This window comes from Sorex fumeus, unplaced genomic scaffold, assembly GCF_029834395.1.
Source record: "Sorex fumeus unplaced genomic scaffold, SorFum_2.1 ptg000241l, whole genome shotgun sequence".
NCBI lineage: Eukaryota > Metazoa > Chordata > Mammalia > Eulipotyphla > Soricidae > Sorex > Sorex fumeus.
The window spans coordinates 375156-392226 of record NW_026606298.1 but is presented as its reverse complement, the minus strand read 5'-3'; the positions used below and the strand labels follow the sequence as shown (position 1 = coordinate 392226).

Sequence of the window (17071 nt, the reverse complement as noted above, 5' to 3'; positions counted from 1 at the left end):
AAAGTAGAAATATGCTGTAGCTGCCCAAGACTAAATCCTACAGTGCTTGATGGTTATCAAGAGTAGAAAGAAAGTACATTTTACTTATCACAAATGTAATGTGGGTACGAGGAACCAAAATTAAACATTTAAGGAAATCTGATGAGGAGAGGAAGAGGAGAGATCATCACAACATCAATGAGTATGCCCTGAAATGGGATTATAGGGCAGAAAAAAATGACTGGCAATGAGGACTTCAGCTGCAACACTGGTCTCACATAAGGGGCCTGGGTGGCTGAGCAGAACCGATAAATCTCAGATACTCAGAAATTCTCGAAATAAAAACAGGAGATATGCTGTCTGTCCCTAGGGCTTAAAAAAACACTTGATAGTAACACAATAAAAATATGTTTTAAACTTCAAATGTTATCAATGATGTAAACTGATCTTAAAATCACTATGTTTACAGGACTCTCCCTTATGATAAGGCAGCTAACTGACTAAAATGGCGATTTAGACATGCTGACTTTGTTTCTGACTTTTCTTTAGCAACATTGTATCTGACTTTTCTTTAGCAACATTGTATCTGACTTTTCTTTAGCAACATTGTATCTGACTTTTCTTTAGCAACATTGTATCTGACTTTTCTTTAGCAACAGAGTACAAAAAAAAAGTAGCCAGGAATGAAATGACAGGTATGCCTTATCAAAAACAATCTCTTTCTTTCTTCCCTTTTTACCCAGACCAGCAGACTCTTTTGTTTTGCATTTTTTGTGTCACATCTTGGGGTGTGCAGGGGCTATTCCCAATTTGGTATTTGGGGGTCACTTCCGGGCGGGGGGACGCTCAGAGGATCTCACCTGGGTTCATTAGAGGAGCTGCATTTCAGCAGCACACTGGGCTCTCTAACAGATTGATTCATTACGTGAAATTCCTCAAACCACTTTCAAACAGCTCTATTCCGAAAAACGAATTGGAATCTGCGCTTTCCTCTCTCCCAACATAATGCTCCTTATTCTTACATACTAATTTGGCTATGTATAAATTGCGGTCTTGAATAAAACCGAAGAAAACGGAAAGCTGACTAGTAACAGATACTTCGCCAGGGCAGCTTTTGATGTGTGTGTGTGTGTGTGTGTGTTTATCTACACACCATCTTTCTTCTTTCTCTGTCATGTTCCCTTACTCTCTAAAGCTACTTCATGCATCAATGCAAAACATACACAAATGAAGCTGCCCCGCTGGGTCCAATTCCGTCCACACCAGCTATCAACACAGGACATACCTGGTATCACTGTGGCCAGAGCCTTCGCAGGGACAGTCACAGCACTTATGAGGTTACATAGCGAGATCCCACTGCTGTTCACTTTCTGAACCTCTGCTGTCTTCAAACTCCACTGTTCTTGTAATTTCTTGAGATATAAAAACACATTTATTTTCAGCCTTTGTAGTTTTAAAGTTACACATTCTAATTCAACTTCTTAAACACATCTCAAAACAATGATTGTGGGTCCTGCTTTGTGGAGAAGTGGATGGAAGAACCATCCCGGGTTATTCCAACAGCCTCGGTGACTGTTAACACTGTTAGTGCCGGGAAGTAGGCTAAGGGCCAGCCTACATTCTGCTGTCAGTCACAGTGACAGTCACTCGCTTCCCAGGGGTCAGAGGTTCCAAAGTAACTGTCAACTGTAACTCTGGAAATCACAGCAGGTAAGAGTAGCCAAGTTACAAGAAGAAATATCTAGAAACCATAAAATAAATAATGCCGAATTCCATTTAATGGTGAGTGTTAAATCATCAAAATTTAGAGTGACATTTAAAAAAATACCCACTGCCAATGATTTAGAATGGAAAAATGGTGCCAAATGGGGTGGTCAATTGGGTTTTATGACTTGAGTCAAATGACCAAAGATTTGCATGTGATTTTACTAGGTAGTCAAGTAACTTCTTCTTTCAAATACTGGTGATGAGGATATATTCTAGGAAGAGTGAAATTTTAGTTGAACAAGGCTCTTCCACTTAACCTTTTGTGACAAGGTATCAAAAATAACTAAAAGTAGGAGATTTGTGGAGAAGCAAATTTGATTTAGATACCTAAATAGTCACTCTGCTATATCTCACTGGAAGCCAAAAAAAAAAAACACCTCAATTAGTCCATTAATATTCATGACTTCTGAATATTATAATATACTGTATAGACACAAGAATCTAATTCATGAGATAATAAATAAAAGAAAACCACTCAGACTTTTGCTTTTCATTAATGACAAAAGCAAGTAATAAATTAGTATGAGATACAAGAACTCACTTTAGTTTCTTCCAAAGCTTTCTCTAAATCCTTTGACCCAAAAGAAGGCTGTATAACAGGCACTCTCTCTGCTGTTTCTTTTATCCAGGACTTTAATGACTTAACAAGTGCTTGGAAACCATCCATCTGTTCTTGACAAGAAGATACAGCTTCTTTTCTAGATAACAAAAATCATCGAAGACAATCTCTCAAAGCCACAGCAGAGAGACATTCCAGAGAAAGTAACTGCTAATTACTAATAATTATTACCGCATTAGATTTAATATTAAAGAAAACCTCGCCAGCACCCACGGCAACGCTTGGTTAGAGGAGGAAAGGTTTCATTGGGAACAAGTGAAATGAACTAAGTGTCTATTCCTTGCGCAAGGCCCATCGCTAGAGACCCCAGTAGTTGGGAAATCTGTGACCCATATGTGAAGACGTGCAATAATGCTACATAAACTCTAAAGGCTATATAAACAGCTTTAACATTATTTAGATTCAGTGGGCTTTGATCTGTTCACTTTATATGGTGCTTAATGCCAGCAGGCAGAGAACCAGAAGGAAAACATTTAGGAAGTATCTCTAACGTGAAAGAAATGTAACGCCACCTAGTGGCTCCTATTTCAGACAACTGTCACTCGAATGGATGAACGAGGTGCACCGAGGACAGATTTCAGTCTCCAAGAAAGGAGGTGAGACTAGTGACAGAGGAATTTCCCCAGGTGTCTCACCCATAGGTAGCCACTGAGCTCCGCAGTGAGCGACTCACAGGTCTGCGCATTCAGGGCTGAGAGGCAGGACACATGCTCGGCATATGAGCGTGTGTGAGGACTGTCACAGTGAGCATGAGGACGGCATGTGGATAACACGTGCAAGCGTGCAAGTAGATGGAACTAGGAGTACCCCCTAGCAGCGGGACAAATTATGACGACTACGTTGTTTGAAAGTTGGATACACCTGGCAGAATAAACCATCTGGGACAATTAAGAATATTTTCTTTTGTGCACTGTGAATTCTGTATGTGTTATACAGAAACAATAGCTCTAATATAAAGGAGTAGAGACTGCACACAAAAGAGGTAAAGAGTTCTGAAGAAACAGGGGAGATCTAAATGAGAAACGACCATTGTCTCTTTAGGGTCTTCTTTATGAACTGAAGCAAAAGCAGGATGCAAATTCTACACTACCACGAGGTCAGAAATATAAAAAGTTCAGCCACAAATGTATGTCTAGCTTTCTAATTCAACTTCTGTTCATTCTACTGTTTTTTTTTTAACTTGTTTAATCACAGTCAGGTCTTATCTAGGATCCTTGATAAAGTAAACTTTTACCAAAAGAAATGGAAGAGGCTCAAAAGCTATTTTCAAACTGTGCAGAGTTTTTCCACGGAGCCCAGAAAACAACAAATACTAAGTTGTGCTTCAAGATTGTTTCTGCCTTTGCATATAAAAATGCAATCTACATCGAAGGCTTCAGAGATGAGAGTTAACTGTATTCATAGCACACTGCCATCACCATATCATTATTCCCTTACATAGTACTTTATACTTTCGTGTAAGAAGCATTTAAGTCCCCCACTCAATAGTCTTTAGCGGCAAAAACTAGCAATAAAAAAAAAAACACTTGTAAAGTCGCTCTATGCTTACTCTCCAGTGTTCAAACTGTTTTAGGTATCCACATGATTGAAAAATTCATTTGAACTAGTAGTGCAAAGTAGAAAAAAATCCAATTTCTTTCTTTCTATTTTTATATGAGTGAATCTTTTGTTGTTGTTGTCAGGGGTGGGGATTGGTTGGGTCATAACTGGCAATGCTCAGGGGTTAAGCTCTGCACTCAGGAATCATTCCTGGCAGCAATCAAAGACCATATGGGATGCTGGGGATCGAACTTGGGTTGGCTGCATGCAGGACAAACAACCTACCCACTAGACTATTACTCCGGCTCCCCAAATCCAATTTCTTACGTGATACTTACTTTTCTTTGATGGTATCCTCCATTTCCTTGAATTTCTTGGACAAATTATTTGTTTTTTCAAAAACCAGAGCCTTATCCCCTGGCAAACCATGGTTGGAGATCTCCTTCAAGAGATTCTGTAAAATTTCAAGATCTTTCTTGCGTTCTAAAAACTCAGAGGTGGATTCCTACAAAACATTTTGACATTTATAATCAAGATAAGATGCTTACTACCTCTTCCACTGACACTCCACTGAAAGTTAGGGATGATACCTGGATGGCTCTAATCAGCGTTTCATGAAAGAATGATCCCATCTATAGTCAATAGACAAATAAATACAAATACGCTGTCCTGAAAAAGCACGCGTGAAACTGAACTTTTAAAATACACTCTATATTATGTCCCCGTACATTCTAGAACATGATCGACTTACATCATCTATAAGTGTGTGCAAAGTGTACATATGAAAGAAGGTGTCCATGGCTAGTCAACAAGCAAGGGCTTCAAGGAGGAGATGGGCTGTGAGGTTCTTTTAAAGAGGGGAAACACAGCTATACACACCTACCCACAACCACAATGAGGGCGGCTAACTACAATTTGCCCATAAGTGTGTGAGTTGATCTTACACTCTGAAGATGCTTGATCTGTCTGATGCATAGAAAAAAAAAAAACAAACGAACCTGCATATGCTGGGACAATTCAGTGACATCTTTTCCAGGTGCGTCGACCTCAGTAAGGGCCTGAGACTTGGTTTCTACAAACGTCTGCAGCTTTTCTGAAAGATTCTCGAAGAGTTCTACTTTGGATTTCAGGGCTTCCATTTTGGCAAGTTTTTCTTTGTGTTTCTGACTCGCTTCAGAAAACCGGACTGACAGGTCCTTCATTTTGGCTTGCAGGCAGGATGCAGTGGATGGATCTGTTGTTTCCATAAACTTCTTCACTTTTTCATTCATGGCATTTATACTGCTCTGTCGACCTGCGATGTCTTGCTCCAACAACTGAAATCAACCAGGGCATCTGTTTTATCATGGTGTTCTACCAATAATATCCGTTTCTGAAAATTACTATCCATAACAGCCTACAATGAAACCACCTAAAGGAGGCTAAGAGTTGGGGTGGACTGACAAGCCCGGTCTGTCCCTGGAGGAACCTCATCCCAGATCTCTTTGGGGGGAGAGCAGAGAACAGCTGGCCAGCTGCCTGCTAGAGGCAGGCGGTGAGTATCCCCTGCCAACCCCTGGGATCCAAAGGAGCCTAGAGATTAGCCATGGTCTTTTTGTTTTGAAAAGACCAGACAGCAACAAGATTGATCTCATTAGCCTCATGTGCAGCTGGGGGAGCGATGAATAACAAGGACTCAATGTATGTGCAAGCCCTCTATAGTGCATAATATTCAGTAAAAATGCACACAAAGCTCTTTCTGTCGCTCCTTTATAGAAAAAAAATCATCTGTATGCAAGCACTACTTTCTGCGATTATATTCAGGGAACTTTTTCCGTATCCTCAAATCTACCTCCAACATATTAACTCTTGGAATTGAGAAAGATATTTTTTCCCATCTAAAAAGCAATGTTTTGGGCACGGCCACGGCCCCAGAAGCACAAGGACTTAATGCAGAGCCCAGCAGCTTGCAGCAGAAAAGTGAACGGACTATGTGTTAATCCACGCCACCATGCCTGCCTGGAGGGGAAAGGGTGTTGCTCCCTTCCGCCTTTTTCCCTTTGGAAAGAAAGATGGCAGCCGCTTGGGAGCCTTATGGAAAGCCAGGTATGAGCCGGTGGTGATGGGGCGACTAAAACCTCATGGGAAGGGGGGCGTTCCAGGCTTGTCCTTCATGCCCTACCAAGGTCACGAGTTGCCCTTCACGAGTGGCTCTCTGGCACAGCCATGGCTCCAGAGCACAGAAACCAATCTCTTAATTAACTCTCAGCAGAAATACTTCCAGAGTTAATAAGTAAAATAGCAGAAACCAAAATCGCGCGGCCGCAATAGCGGCCATGTGACATCATTTAATTCTTGTGACCAGCTGTAGAAAATAAATTATTTCATAGTGCCTTTTCAGCAAGTTCGATTTGGGGGTGTAAACTCTAAATAATAATGGTGCATCTTTTGTCGAAACAATGAATCTAGTCAAAGTAGATAGAGTGTTAACGAGAATTCATCTAGGTCCTAGGTCTGGTTATGCCTCACAGGCATTGGGAGGGTTGGGGGTGGGGGGTTATTGGGGTTCTTCGTGGTGAAAAATAAGTATTGGTAAAGGGAAATGTATTTGATATTTGTATGACCGAGACTTAAGCCTGAAAACTTTGTAACTTTTCCCACAGTGATTCAATAAATAATTTTTTTAAAAAAAGCAATGTTTTGCAGTGTAAAATGTCACTCACAGTGTCTTTACTGATGATATCCTGAAGAGCAGCAGAGTTTAAGGGCACTTGACCATGTTCTTTCAGAGAATTCTCCACAGTTCCCATCCAGTCCAGCATTTCATCCAGGCCATCCTGCACACTCAGTGAGCGGGTCAGGGTTATCTGGAGTTTTTCGTTTCGCTCATTAACGGACTTGGACAGATCATCGTACCTCCCAACAATATCATCTAGTCCAAAATGATTGGGAAACATTAACAGCAAGGTTTGCTTTGCTATATCCTGTTTTAAAATACCCTAAGGTGAATCACGGTGTTTCGCACCGAGATTGAAGAAAAAATTCAATGATATATTTGAAATTCATAACCAAAGGAATACAACCTGAAAAGCTGAATCATATATTTTTTTACAAATCATAACAAAAAGGAAGAAGGAAGGATGAAAGGATGGGAGGGACAGAGGGGTGAAAATACAGAAAAAAGTGAAAGACAGACAGACTGGATATAGTTCAGGGGTCAGAGATATAAACCTACACACCCAAGGATGTCAATGGCAAAAGCACAGGAGAAAAAAATTTAGACCTCCCATTCATAGTTCTATCTTGCATTTTGAAATTTTTGCTTGATTGCTGCCATGCATATAGTAAAATACATGCATAATTTATAAATACACATGCAGATGTGCAGGTGTACCCAGTGAAAATTATTTGATGGCACATGATCAAAAAAAGTTTGGATATTTGTAAAAGACAAAGATTTCTTTCTACTGAATGGTTTGGAAGAGCAGAGTTTCTTCATCTAAAATTTCTACTCCGATTTTAATTGATGCTCTGTTTGGGGTAAAACATATGTCTGATCATCTGTTGTGTTAAGTTTATTACATAAAGAAATCTGTAGTAACTGCATGATAAATCTTATAAAAAGCAATGAAGTCAAAACAAAATTTCAGTAAGACAGTGGAAAACACCAATAAAAATCACTAAGTAGTTAACACAAAGTTTTGTGAGTAGATTAAATGGCTATAACTAATTCATTCTCTAAAGAAATACACAACTTTTAAGGCTAGAGGGTGCAAAAGTACCACTCTAGGTGGGTACAATTTCTAGTATCATTGAAATACCAATAACTGAACTCTATGAGACCATTCAAAGAGTTCTATAAAGTGAAAAAGTCGGTACAACACTCTGACTCTCGATCTCTAAACCTATGTTTCCATCTTTGATAAAAATACATCTCCCAGAAACCTGATTTTGGCCATGGGTTGAAAAGGTTGCATCTTTCTAAAACCACCAACTAAGAGAAAGCGTGTTAAATTCTACTTTCTGTGACAAATATTATAAAATGAAGACTTTTTGTTACATTTTCTAAGTATGAAATTAAAATCTAAGTATACACTTTAAACTATGCAGTCCCTACTCCCAAGGATTCTGATACACGTGCCAAAGCCAAGCTTCTCGGGTTGAGAAGAGAAAGGACAGAGGTTACACAATGCAGAAGAGTCAAATTTTCTCCAATCCTACTGGAATATCTGCACTCGAAATTTACCTCCAGGAAAGCAGGTACGGAATGAACACTTACCCAATGTTTTCTGGATATCATTCTTAGCAGGCAGTAAAGACCCCCTGGCATCTAACAAGACTTCGGCTGTCTTCTTCAGTTTCTCAACAGCAGCCTGCTGACTTGAGATCTGTCCTTGCAGAGCCTAGAGGATTACATGCTTGCATTACTTCCAAGAGAACCACACAGCAAAGTTCCAACATGAAAGAAATTGTTGATGGAGGACAAAGTTAAACCGGACAGAAAATAGAAAACTTTATTGTAAATTTATTAAGTTCGTTATTCTAAGAACTAAGGTGAGTTATAAAGTGGCATTTAGCAAAAGCATCGGGCAGTCTGGAGAATACAAAGTCAGTCTGCAAACAAGCCACCAAGTACATGATCCTGATGATTTGCCCCGATTCTCAATCCTAAAACCCTCTATCCTTATCCTGATTTCCCCCAATTCCCAAGTCCAAACTTTGTATAATACCTTGACTACTACAAGAAAAGAAAAGAAAAAAAAGCAAAGTATAATTGAGAGAAGTTCGGAATATTTGTGCATAATTCTTTTACATAGAGCAGGTTTTGGGCTGGAGCGACAGTACAACAAGTAGGGCATTTGCCTTGCACATGGCTGACCCAAGTTTGATTCCTGGCATCCCATATGGGCCCCCAAGCACAGCCAGGTGTAATTCCTCAGTGCAGAGCCAGGAGTAACCCCTGTGCATCACTGGGTGTGACCCAAAAATGCAAAAACAACAACAAAAATCATAGAGCAGTTTTTCTCTCCAGCTCAGGGCTCCTACAGAAAAGCTTCAAGTCATCTCATCCAAAACTGTTTTGCTTCACTAAAATGTCTTTCAGACCCCTCTAAGGAAAGAAGTCCGATGATCTAATGAAAGTGCCCGCTAAGGAAAGATTTTATATTTCAGTAGATCCTTATATTTACTAATGAGTCATATTTGTTTCTATTCAACAGAAGTTACTGAACACCTAACAAATTCAAAAACGTTCTGTGAAATGTTTTGCTATAGTTTGTGAAAATTTAAAAATCGGCCAGGCAGCTTATTCCCAAGAATCACACAGTGTAGGGCAGAAAGTGATCAGAGCCCCAGGATTCAGGAGAGGGTACTGCTGAAAGTTGGGAGAAGGAACTGTAGAAGGAAACTATGATTTGAAAGTTTGTGGGAGAAGAAATAGTAACAGGATTAAGAGGCTTCCGGTGTCAGGCTGAGGAGTTTACATGTTCTTCTATAGCAATCAAAGTCAGCCAAGATGTCTGAATAAGAGTTAACATACTTAGAGCTATCTGAGGATAAATTTTTTTTTCTCTTTAGGTCACATCCGGCATTGCACAGGGGTTACTCCTGGTCATGTACTCAGGAATTACTCCTGGTGGTGCTCGGAGGACCATATGGGATGCTGGGAATCGAACCCGAGGGGTTACTCCTGGCTCATGCACTCAGGAACTACTCCTGGCTGTGCTTGGGGGACCATATGGGATGTTGGGAATCGAACCCGGCTCGGCCTCGTGCAAGGCAAGTGTCCTACCCGCTGTGCTGTCGCTCCAGCCCCCTAAGGCTAAATTTTTAACACTGGGTGAGATTAATTAAATAAGGAAGAAATGAAGCATCATTTCAGGGACAACTACAGCCGTATGTAGGAAAGGCCTGTCTGAACAAGGAAAGTCAAACTGATTACAGAGTTGGGAAGAGCCCAGAAGACTCGAAGACTGTCTCAAGCAGGGCTGTCTTAGTGCAGAACGCACTCACCACAGATGTCTTTTAAAAGTTTCAATTAATTAAAATCAACAAAAAATTAATTGCTCACTGGTACTCGTCCCACTTTGAGTGGCAAATAGCCACATGCGACTAGTGGCGGCCGTGCGGGCAGAGAAGATTATAGAACACATTCTCATCCCAGATTGCTCTACTGGGCAACTCTAAGACACAGATATAAAGGACAAGGGTCAGGAGGAGATGAAGCACCAACATTCTTGGGCAGTGAGTGGAGTGCATCATCAAAGTGGGAGAAAATTTAGGAGCGAATCAGAACTTTGTGGGGAATAACTCACTGGAGAGAGCTTTTTGGAGGTTCATCTACAGACCCCCCTTAGGTGTATATGCTGCCTGAGGCCATGTGCTGCTTGTGCCCACGTGGCTGAGCACACGGGGTGCCAAGTACATGTGTCACCTTCATCTCCCTTCTTGAGATGTGTTTCATAGTTTTATATCTACTGCTGGGGTGTGTGCAGAGACTCTCTTTGCCCTTGGGTAGCCCATTGTTGTCTCTCGAGTGCATTATTCTCACCTTCTCTCCCTACATCCCCTTCCTAAAATAAATCCAAATTCCATTTTTATTTCACAAAAAAATCAAATAAATAAATAACGATCTTCATTTGATCCCCAGAAAAAAAAAAAACCTGGAATGAAGGAAAGAAGCTGGGGAAAACAGAAAAACTAGAAAAGGCTCGTGACAGTAGGAATTGAAAATGGAAAAGGGAGCAAAATTCCTGCTCCATGACTTGGAGGCCAGCCACATGTGCTACGGGAAGGGGAAGCTCAGATAGAGAAGGGAGCACCAAATAAAGGGTGTTGGGAGGATCCTCCCAGGATGGGAGAAGCATGCTGAAAGTAGACTATAGACCAAACATGGTTGTCACCCATTGCCTCTTTTGCAAACCACAACACCCAATAGGAGAGAGAGAACCAAAGGGAATGCCCTGCCACAAAGGCAGGGTGGGATGGGGGGATGTGAGGTGGGAGGGATACTGGGATCCGTGGTGGTGGGGAATGGGCACTGGTGGAGGGATGGGTATTTGATCACTGTATAATTGAAACCCAAGCACAAAAATTTTTAAGTCTACAACTGTACCTTGTGGTATCTCACTAATAATAATAAAATAAAAATACATCCCTCTTAAAAAAATGGAAAAAGGAGCAATGCAAGCTGGAACCAGACCTAAAGCAAAGCACTGGGCGTCAAGACCCACGAGAGAGACTTCCAAGGAGAGCCAACTCAGGAAAACCGGAGAAGGAACCCCGAAGGGCTCCTGGATCTCCATTTAGGAGATGAGGGTAGGGGGAGAGCCAAAATAATGAGGAAGATGGAAATGCGCCCAGCTGCTCTCTGTGCTTAAAGAGTTTAAAGGCAGAGAAAGTGATAAAGGTTAAGCGTGTCAACGGCTTCCGCAAAGGTAGACCGAATGTGCTGTCCATATGTCCCTGCAGTTCTTTATGAAGTACAAATGCAGTTCCACAGCAAGGGTGGAGGAGCAAAGAGGCAGGAACCACGGGGAAGTCTTTGGAACTCCTCACCCTTCTGTCCAAATGGACTGTCCGCCCACTCAGGGCCCTCGCTTGGCTTTCCCTTCACACGAGGTGTCCAGGCCCCGCTCCCCCTCTGTCTCTCATACAGATTTTAAACTCAAATTCCCACGTCCAGCTGTAGATGAACTCATCCGTGGCCACGGGCCCGGGTCTCCAACTGTTCCACAAATGTTTCCATCTGGCTGTGCACACAGCCACCAAACACTCAAAAGGCCAACTCTGAGCTCATTATCTCATCCCCTACACCCGCAGTTCCTTCTGGACTCGCATCTCATTCGACTCGGAAGCCTGCAGCTCCTCAGAGACTCTGGAGCACCCCCCCTCCCTTAGCAGACACAAGTCAACCCTCAAGACCTGACCGTCTTCCTGACGAAAAACATGGGTTTAGTCAGCTCTCTGCACTGCATCCCTCCACCACTGCAGGAAGCTCTCTTGCTCTGTTGAAAAGGGCTCCCTGACTGTGCTCCTTGAGCCCGGAAGTCTCACCAGATGAAGCTCCCCACAGTGCATTTGGGTCTCAAATGTGTGTCTTCCTATATCACTCCCCGCTTTATGAAGGGGGAGGGTTATTTGGTCCACATCCGGCTGAGCTATGGGATGTGGTCCAAATGGACTGTCAGCCCACTCAGGGCCCCCGCTTGGCTTTCCTGGCTCTGTGCTCAGGGATCTTTCCTGGCAGGGCTCAGGAAACTGTATGGGGTACCAGGGATCAAACTGGAGCAGCTGCATGCCAAGCAAGGACCTCCACCCCTGTGGTATCTTTCCGGCTCTCCTCTAAACTCTTAGGTAGCATCCATGGTTTTTGTGATAAAGGTGAAACCTTGATGATGTCATAAAAACAGTCCATAAAATCGATCCCCTAATTCTATTTTCAATCTTTATTTTTTTTTCATTTTCCAAAAATGTTTAACAACACAGCTTGTTTGAACTCCTTGTTTCTAATCATTCTCATGTCCTAACATCTCTCAGAAACCAACTTGGCATATAACCTTCATCCTCACTTCATTCTCCCCTTCGGAGAGCCCAGCAAGCTACCGAGAGTATTCGATATGCCAAACACAGTAACAACAAAGTCTCCAATGGAGACGTTACTGGGCCCGCTCGAGCAAATCGACGATCAATGGGAGGAGGCCTTTTAGGCCCTTTTAGGCCTCACTCCCATCATCCCGCCACCATCCTGGACTTGGCTTGTATTTATCCTTCAACATTCAGCTCTCTGGGAAGTTATCCTCTCTTCTTACTTGAAAGTATAATTCTCCCCCCTTTCCTGGGAGCCCCCAATAAATACTCCATCGTCAATATTTGTCTCTTCTATAAAATTGTCACTACTTACCTCTCCTGATCCTCTCCTAAAAAATATTTTTATAACGTGGGCTGGAGTGATTTGCCTTGCAAGCGGCCAGCATGGCCCGCCCAAGTTCGATTCTTCCTCCCCTCTTGGAGAGCCCGGCAAGCTACCGAGAGTATCTCGCCCACATGGCAAAGCCTGGCAAGCTCCCCATGGTGTATCCCAGATGCCAAACACAGTAGCAAGTGTCACAATGGAGACGTTACTGGGCCCGCTCGAGCAAATCGATGAACAACAGGAGAACAGTGACAGTGACAGTGAGATCCCCAAGAAGAAGAGGTGGAATTTTGAGATTTGTGTGATCACAAAGTGATGGGCCTGTCATACAAACGTCTACTGAATAGAAGAATGTATGATGGATGTGATCATGGTCCTATAAAACATTAAAGGGCAAAGATGGTCCAAAGCTGCCATCTTGAAACTTAGAAGTGTGGCTTCTGTGTCCAGCAGGGAAGGTGCTTGCCTTGCGGGCAGCTGATTCTGGCCCAGTGATACATATGGCCCCCTGGGCACAGAGTAAACCTCAAGCATCCCACCAGCCTAGCCCAAATCTCTCTCTCTCTCTCTCTCTCTCTCTCTCTCTCTCACACACACACACACACACACACACATAGAGACCAAAAAAAACCCGTCAAAAATAATAAAAATAATAATAATACATCTTAGAAGTAGATTACAAAAGAAGAACCATGCAATCTTCTTTTTTCTTCCCAAACAGCCCATGTCTTTTCTCTCCGTTATGCTCAAGAGAGTCAGTATCTGTTATTCCCTCACCTGGATCTGGTTATACCTTCACTACGACATTAGTTTATGCTGCTACTTTGTAATGAAGTTGCAAATTATTCAAATGGTAGACCTATCCTTTTTTATGGATAATTTTCATGAAAGCAAAACATGAATGCATCTGATTTTGATGCAAGTTAAACATGAATGCGGGGGTATGTTGCAAGATAACTGGTCTTGAAGTTGGTGTTCTTTCCTGGACCAAAAAAGAGGGAAGTCTATGAAGCTGATCATTTTGAGGGTATTTGCAACCTGAGGGTGTCTCCATCTGAATGTGTATCCATCCTGATTCACCTTTTGAGGCTCCTCAAAAATTCTGACCTCAAATCAGCACAGGCTGAGAAGATACGCAACTTCTGACAGTGTTCTAACTCCATGGAAAGTGTCAACATTCCAGCAGCCTGTCTCTCGGAGCCTCGGATGGGACCAACTGTTCTGCCCACTGATTTTCTGAGACGCAGATCTCGAGTGATGTCATTTCAGTTTGGTGGCACCACAGTACTGACCAGAGAGCCACCAGCTTTATGAGCAATTATGATACCACAAGGCACAGAAATGATTTCAAATCAATCAATGAGGTGCCCCTAAATTGCATTTTTTATAAATAGAAGATGCTGGTATAAACGTGGAAAAGATTAGATGAGTTTTTTTAAGTCGGTTTTACATTGTTTTATATGATTCTTAAACTATTATCTGATGTTAATCAAAATGAAAGAAATGACTACCTAATTCTCATGAAAATGTATGCTTACACGTAATGGCACCATCTCTAAGGAAACATATGCACATGTCAGGAATGACTTTAATTACACACTTAATTTTTAAAATCATGCTGTAACTTAATTAGAATTCACTCTCCTTTGAGACACTCTTGTGGGTTTTTTTTTAAAAAATTTTTAAGTATTTCTTTAGCTGTGCCTTAGAATTACAGAAGTCTTCTTTGTCTTATATCCTGGAACATTTCCTGTTTTATAATTAACCAGATATCTACTTAATTTAAAATCCGTAGAATTCCTTTGGGCTTTTCTTTTCTTTCCTCTATAGCCTCATAAAAATTACTTCTATACAGAGCAGCATCAGTTTTCCTAGTTAAATGGAATATACTTAAATTATACATTTAAATCATAAACGGAATAGATATAAATCATAACTATTTAAAGCTCTTGGCAATTCCCATCAGTGTAAATACCTTTCTCCTCAACACCTCCTCTCTTGACTCTAAAGTATTCACTGTCCTTAGAGAGTAATCAAGCAGAACTTGAAACTCAAGACAGGTTTAAAAAAAGAAAAAAATTACGGCAGAATTGTTCTGGCACTTACGGGAAAGAGAGAAGAAAAATCCCAGGATCAACAGTAATACCCCGTAGGATAACACTGCTTTGTCCTTTTTCCCTTGCTCCAGGGAGCTTAGGTTTTCGGGTGCTACCCATCACAGTGCTCCTGAAGCACCCCCATTCTCCTGTGTTTATTGGAATGTAGCTCTAAACATTTTAGGATAACATTGATATGTCCAGTTTCCCTTGCCACAGGGAGCTGAGGTTTATCACAGTGCTCCTGAGGCATTTCCATTCCACTGTATTTATCTGTAAACTCCTCTCTATGCTCTTTTCCCCAATCGGTCGATCACCCTTTCCCCCTAATCAGACTCTGTTAACTTGTAAGGTCAGATTCCTCAGAACTCTATGATTTTGTATGTATGAGTAAAATACTGCCTTTCTCCTCTCCTTATGTCTTTTGAATGGTTTACTTTAAAGCTATATCCTTTATGTACAGACACAGGAAGACAGTTAATATTAAGCTTTTTTAACTTGGGAGTTAAGACTCTGAATAATATTCCCTCCTGGGCACGTGCTTTCTTGACTTGAGCCTTGGTTGCCCTTACTTCCTAGCACCCCAAAAGCAGGGTCCCGACGAGGGACTGAATGAATGGACCCAGGGCAAGCTGTGAGCTACCCTGGCATCGAAATGGGCCAGGCCAAAGCACCACGATACTCAACTATAAGTTGAGATCATGGTCATGGACAAATGCTGTCATAATCCAAGAGTAACAACAAGATTAGGACCCTGCTAGGGTTAGGAAAGACTAATCTGGCCTGAGAACTGTAGCCTGAGATCAGGATGACCCCAGGAGAGCAACTCTACAAGCTTAAGGGATCTCTTACTGTGTCCATACAAAATGATTAATATTATGAATGCGTATATGTTTGTTGGACTAAGGAGAGGAGAAACACACCCACAGTTGGAATTTCGGTCATGGGAGAGTCATCCTGCTGGAAGAGAATCAGTCCTAGAAGCAGCTTCCCCTGAGGGAAAGACTTTACTCCTATTGATTGTGACCATGCCTATGAGTAAGCCCCAACCCTTCGTGCTGGGGGATTTAATAGGGCTCTAAGAGAGGACTGGGGGACCCAGAGCAAGAAGGAGAATTGGAGTGGGATCGAGGAGAATGAAGCCACATGGGGGAGGAAGAAACAGGAGGAGAGTCAGGGAAGAATGGAGATGAGATTGGAATAAATGGCAATGGAGACCAACCAGCCTGGCCCTCGTTCCTTCCTTTGCCTGCCCATTGCCATCAGCCTCCTGGGTGAGGGGTACGGGAGGCTGGAACGAGACTACCGAACGCGGGTGGCGAGAGAGAGAGCCTCCACTGAGGCCCCGCGCAATTTATCTTTTGTGATTACACAACACCCCTGGAGAAGGCTGCAATCAAGCACAGCATCACGTGTGGGTTCTGGTCAGTGAGGGGAATCTCCCCACTACAGGGAGTGGTAAACCTCCCAGCCAGGGAAAAAGCAGTGTTGGCTTCTATCCTAATCCCCTATCCCATCTCTTCTCTCTTCCTGTCATCTTTTAACTCCATCCCCCTCTTCCCTGTCTTGGGCGTAACCTGACTCATTTACCGAGTGGAGGACTTCACTTCATCCAGCCAGAGAGGTTTGCAGTGTCAGGCATTACCTAACTTGAGTCTCGCTCAGGGCTACCTGTTTTCCGTGGTACCAGCTAAATACTGATTTTTGACTCCATAATTACTTAAAAGGACAAACTAAAGGCAACTGTTTAACTGAGAGTGTTTATTTTCAAGCTAACAGCAGCAATGAACAGTGGCTATCCACCTGCCTAAAAAAAAAGCCACACACACACACACACACACACACACACATATATATGTATACATGTGACAGAAGAGATTTTACAAATGGAAAAATGAATTTTCAGGCTCAAAATTACTGATGATATACAAGAAGAATAAAATGTTGCAAACTTTCTCTGCCCTAATTATAAGAATTGGAAATATGCTCAAATTTAATAGGATAAAGATCTGCCCTGCCATTGCAGATATGAGACTCTCACCGGTAGACAATTGCCACATTCAATTTAAAAGAATGGGCTGGTTTCTGGATTTCTGTATCAGGTTGGAATGAAGTCTGAATCTCTATAAATCCTGGAGATAGATACTCAATAGGAACCGCAACCCTACTGCTCAGACA

General features: G+C 42.1%; 1 protein-coding gene across 3 annotated transcripts in view; it reads right to left on the bottom strand.

Annotated features, from left to right (window-relative positions):
- The window catches only part of DST (dystonin), a 415725-nt gene that overhangs the window by 127399 nt on the left and 271255 nt on the right, over window positions 1-17071 (bottom strand). For all 3 annotated transcript variants that reach the window (XM_056108983.1, XM_056108981.1, XM_056108982.1), the window contains 6 exons: window positions 8163-8286; window positions 6607-6815; window positions 4903-5220; window positions 4243-4409; window positions 2288-2444; window positions 1265-1391 (listed from right to left, as the gene is read on the bottom strand). In XM_056108983.1, the coding sequence (XP_055964958.1) occupies window positions 1265-1391; window positions 2288-2444; window positions 4243-4409; window positions 4903-5220; window positions 6607-6815; window positions 8163-8286 (1102 nt within the window). The remainder of the gene's footprint in view (window positions 1-1264; window positions 1392-2287; window positions 2445-4242; window positions 4410-4902; window positions 5221-6606; window positions 6816-8162; window positions 8287-17071) is intronic.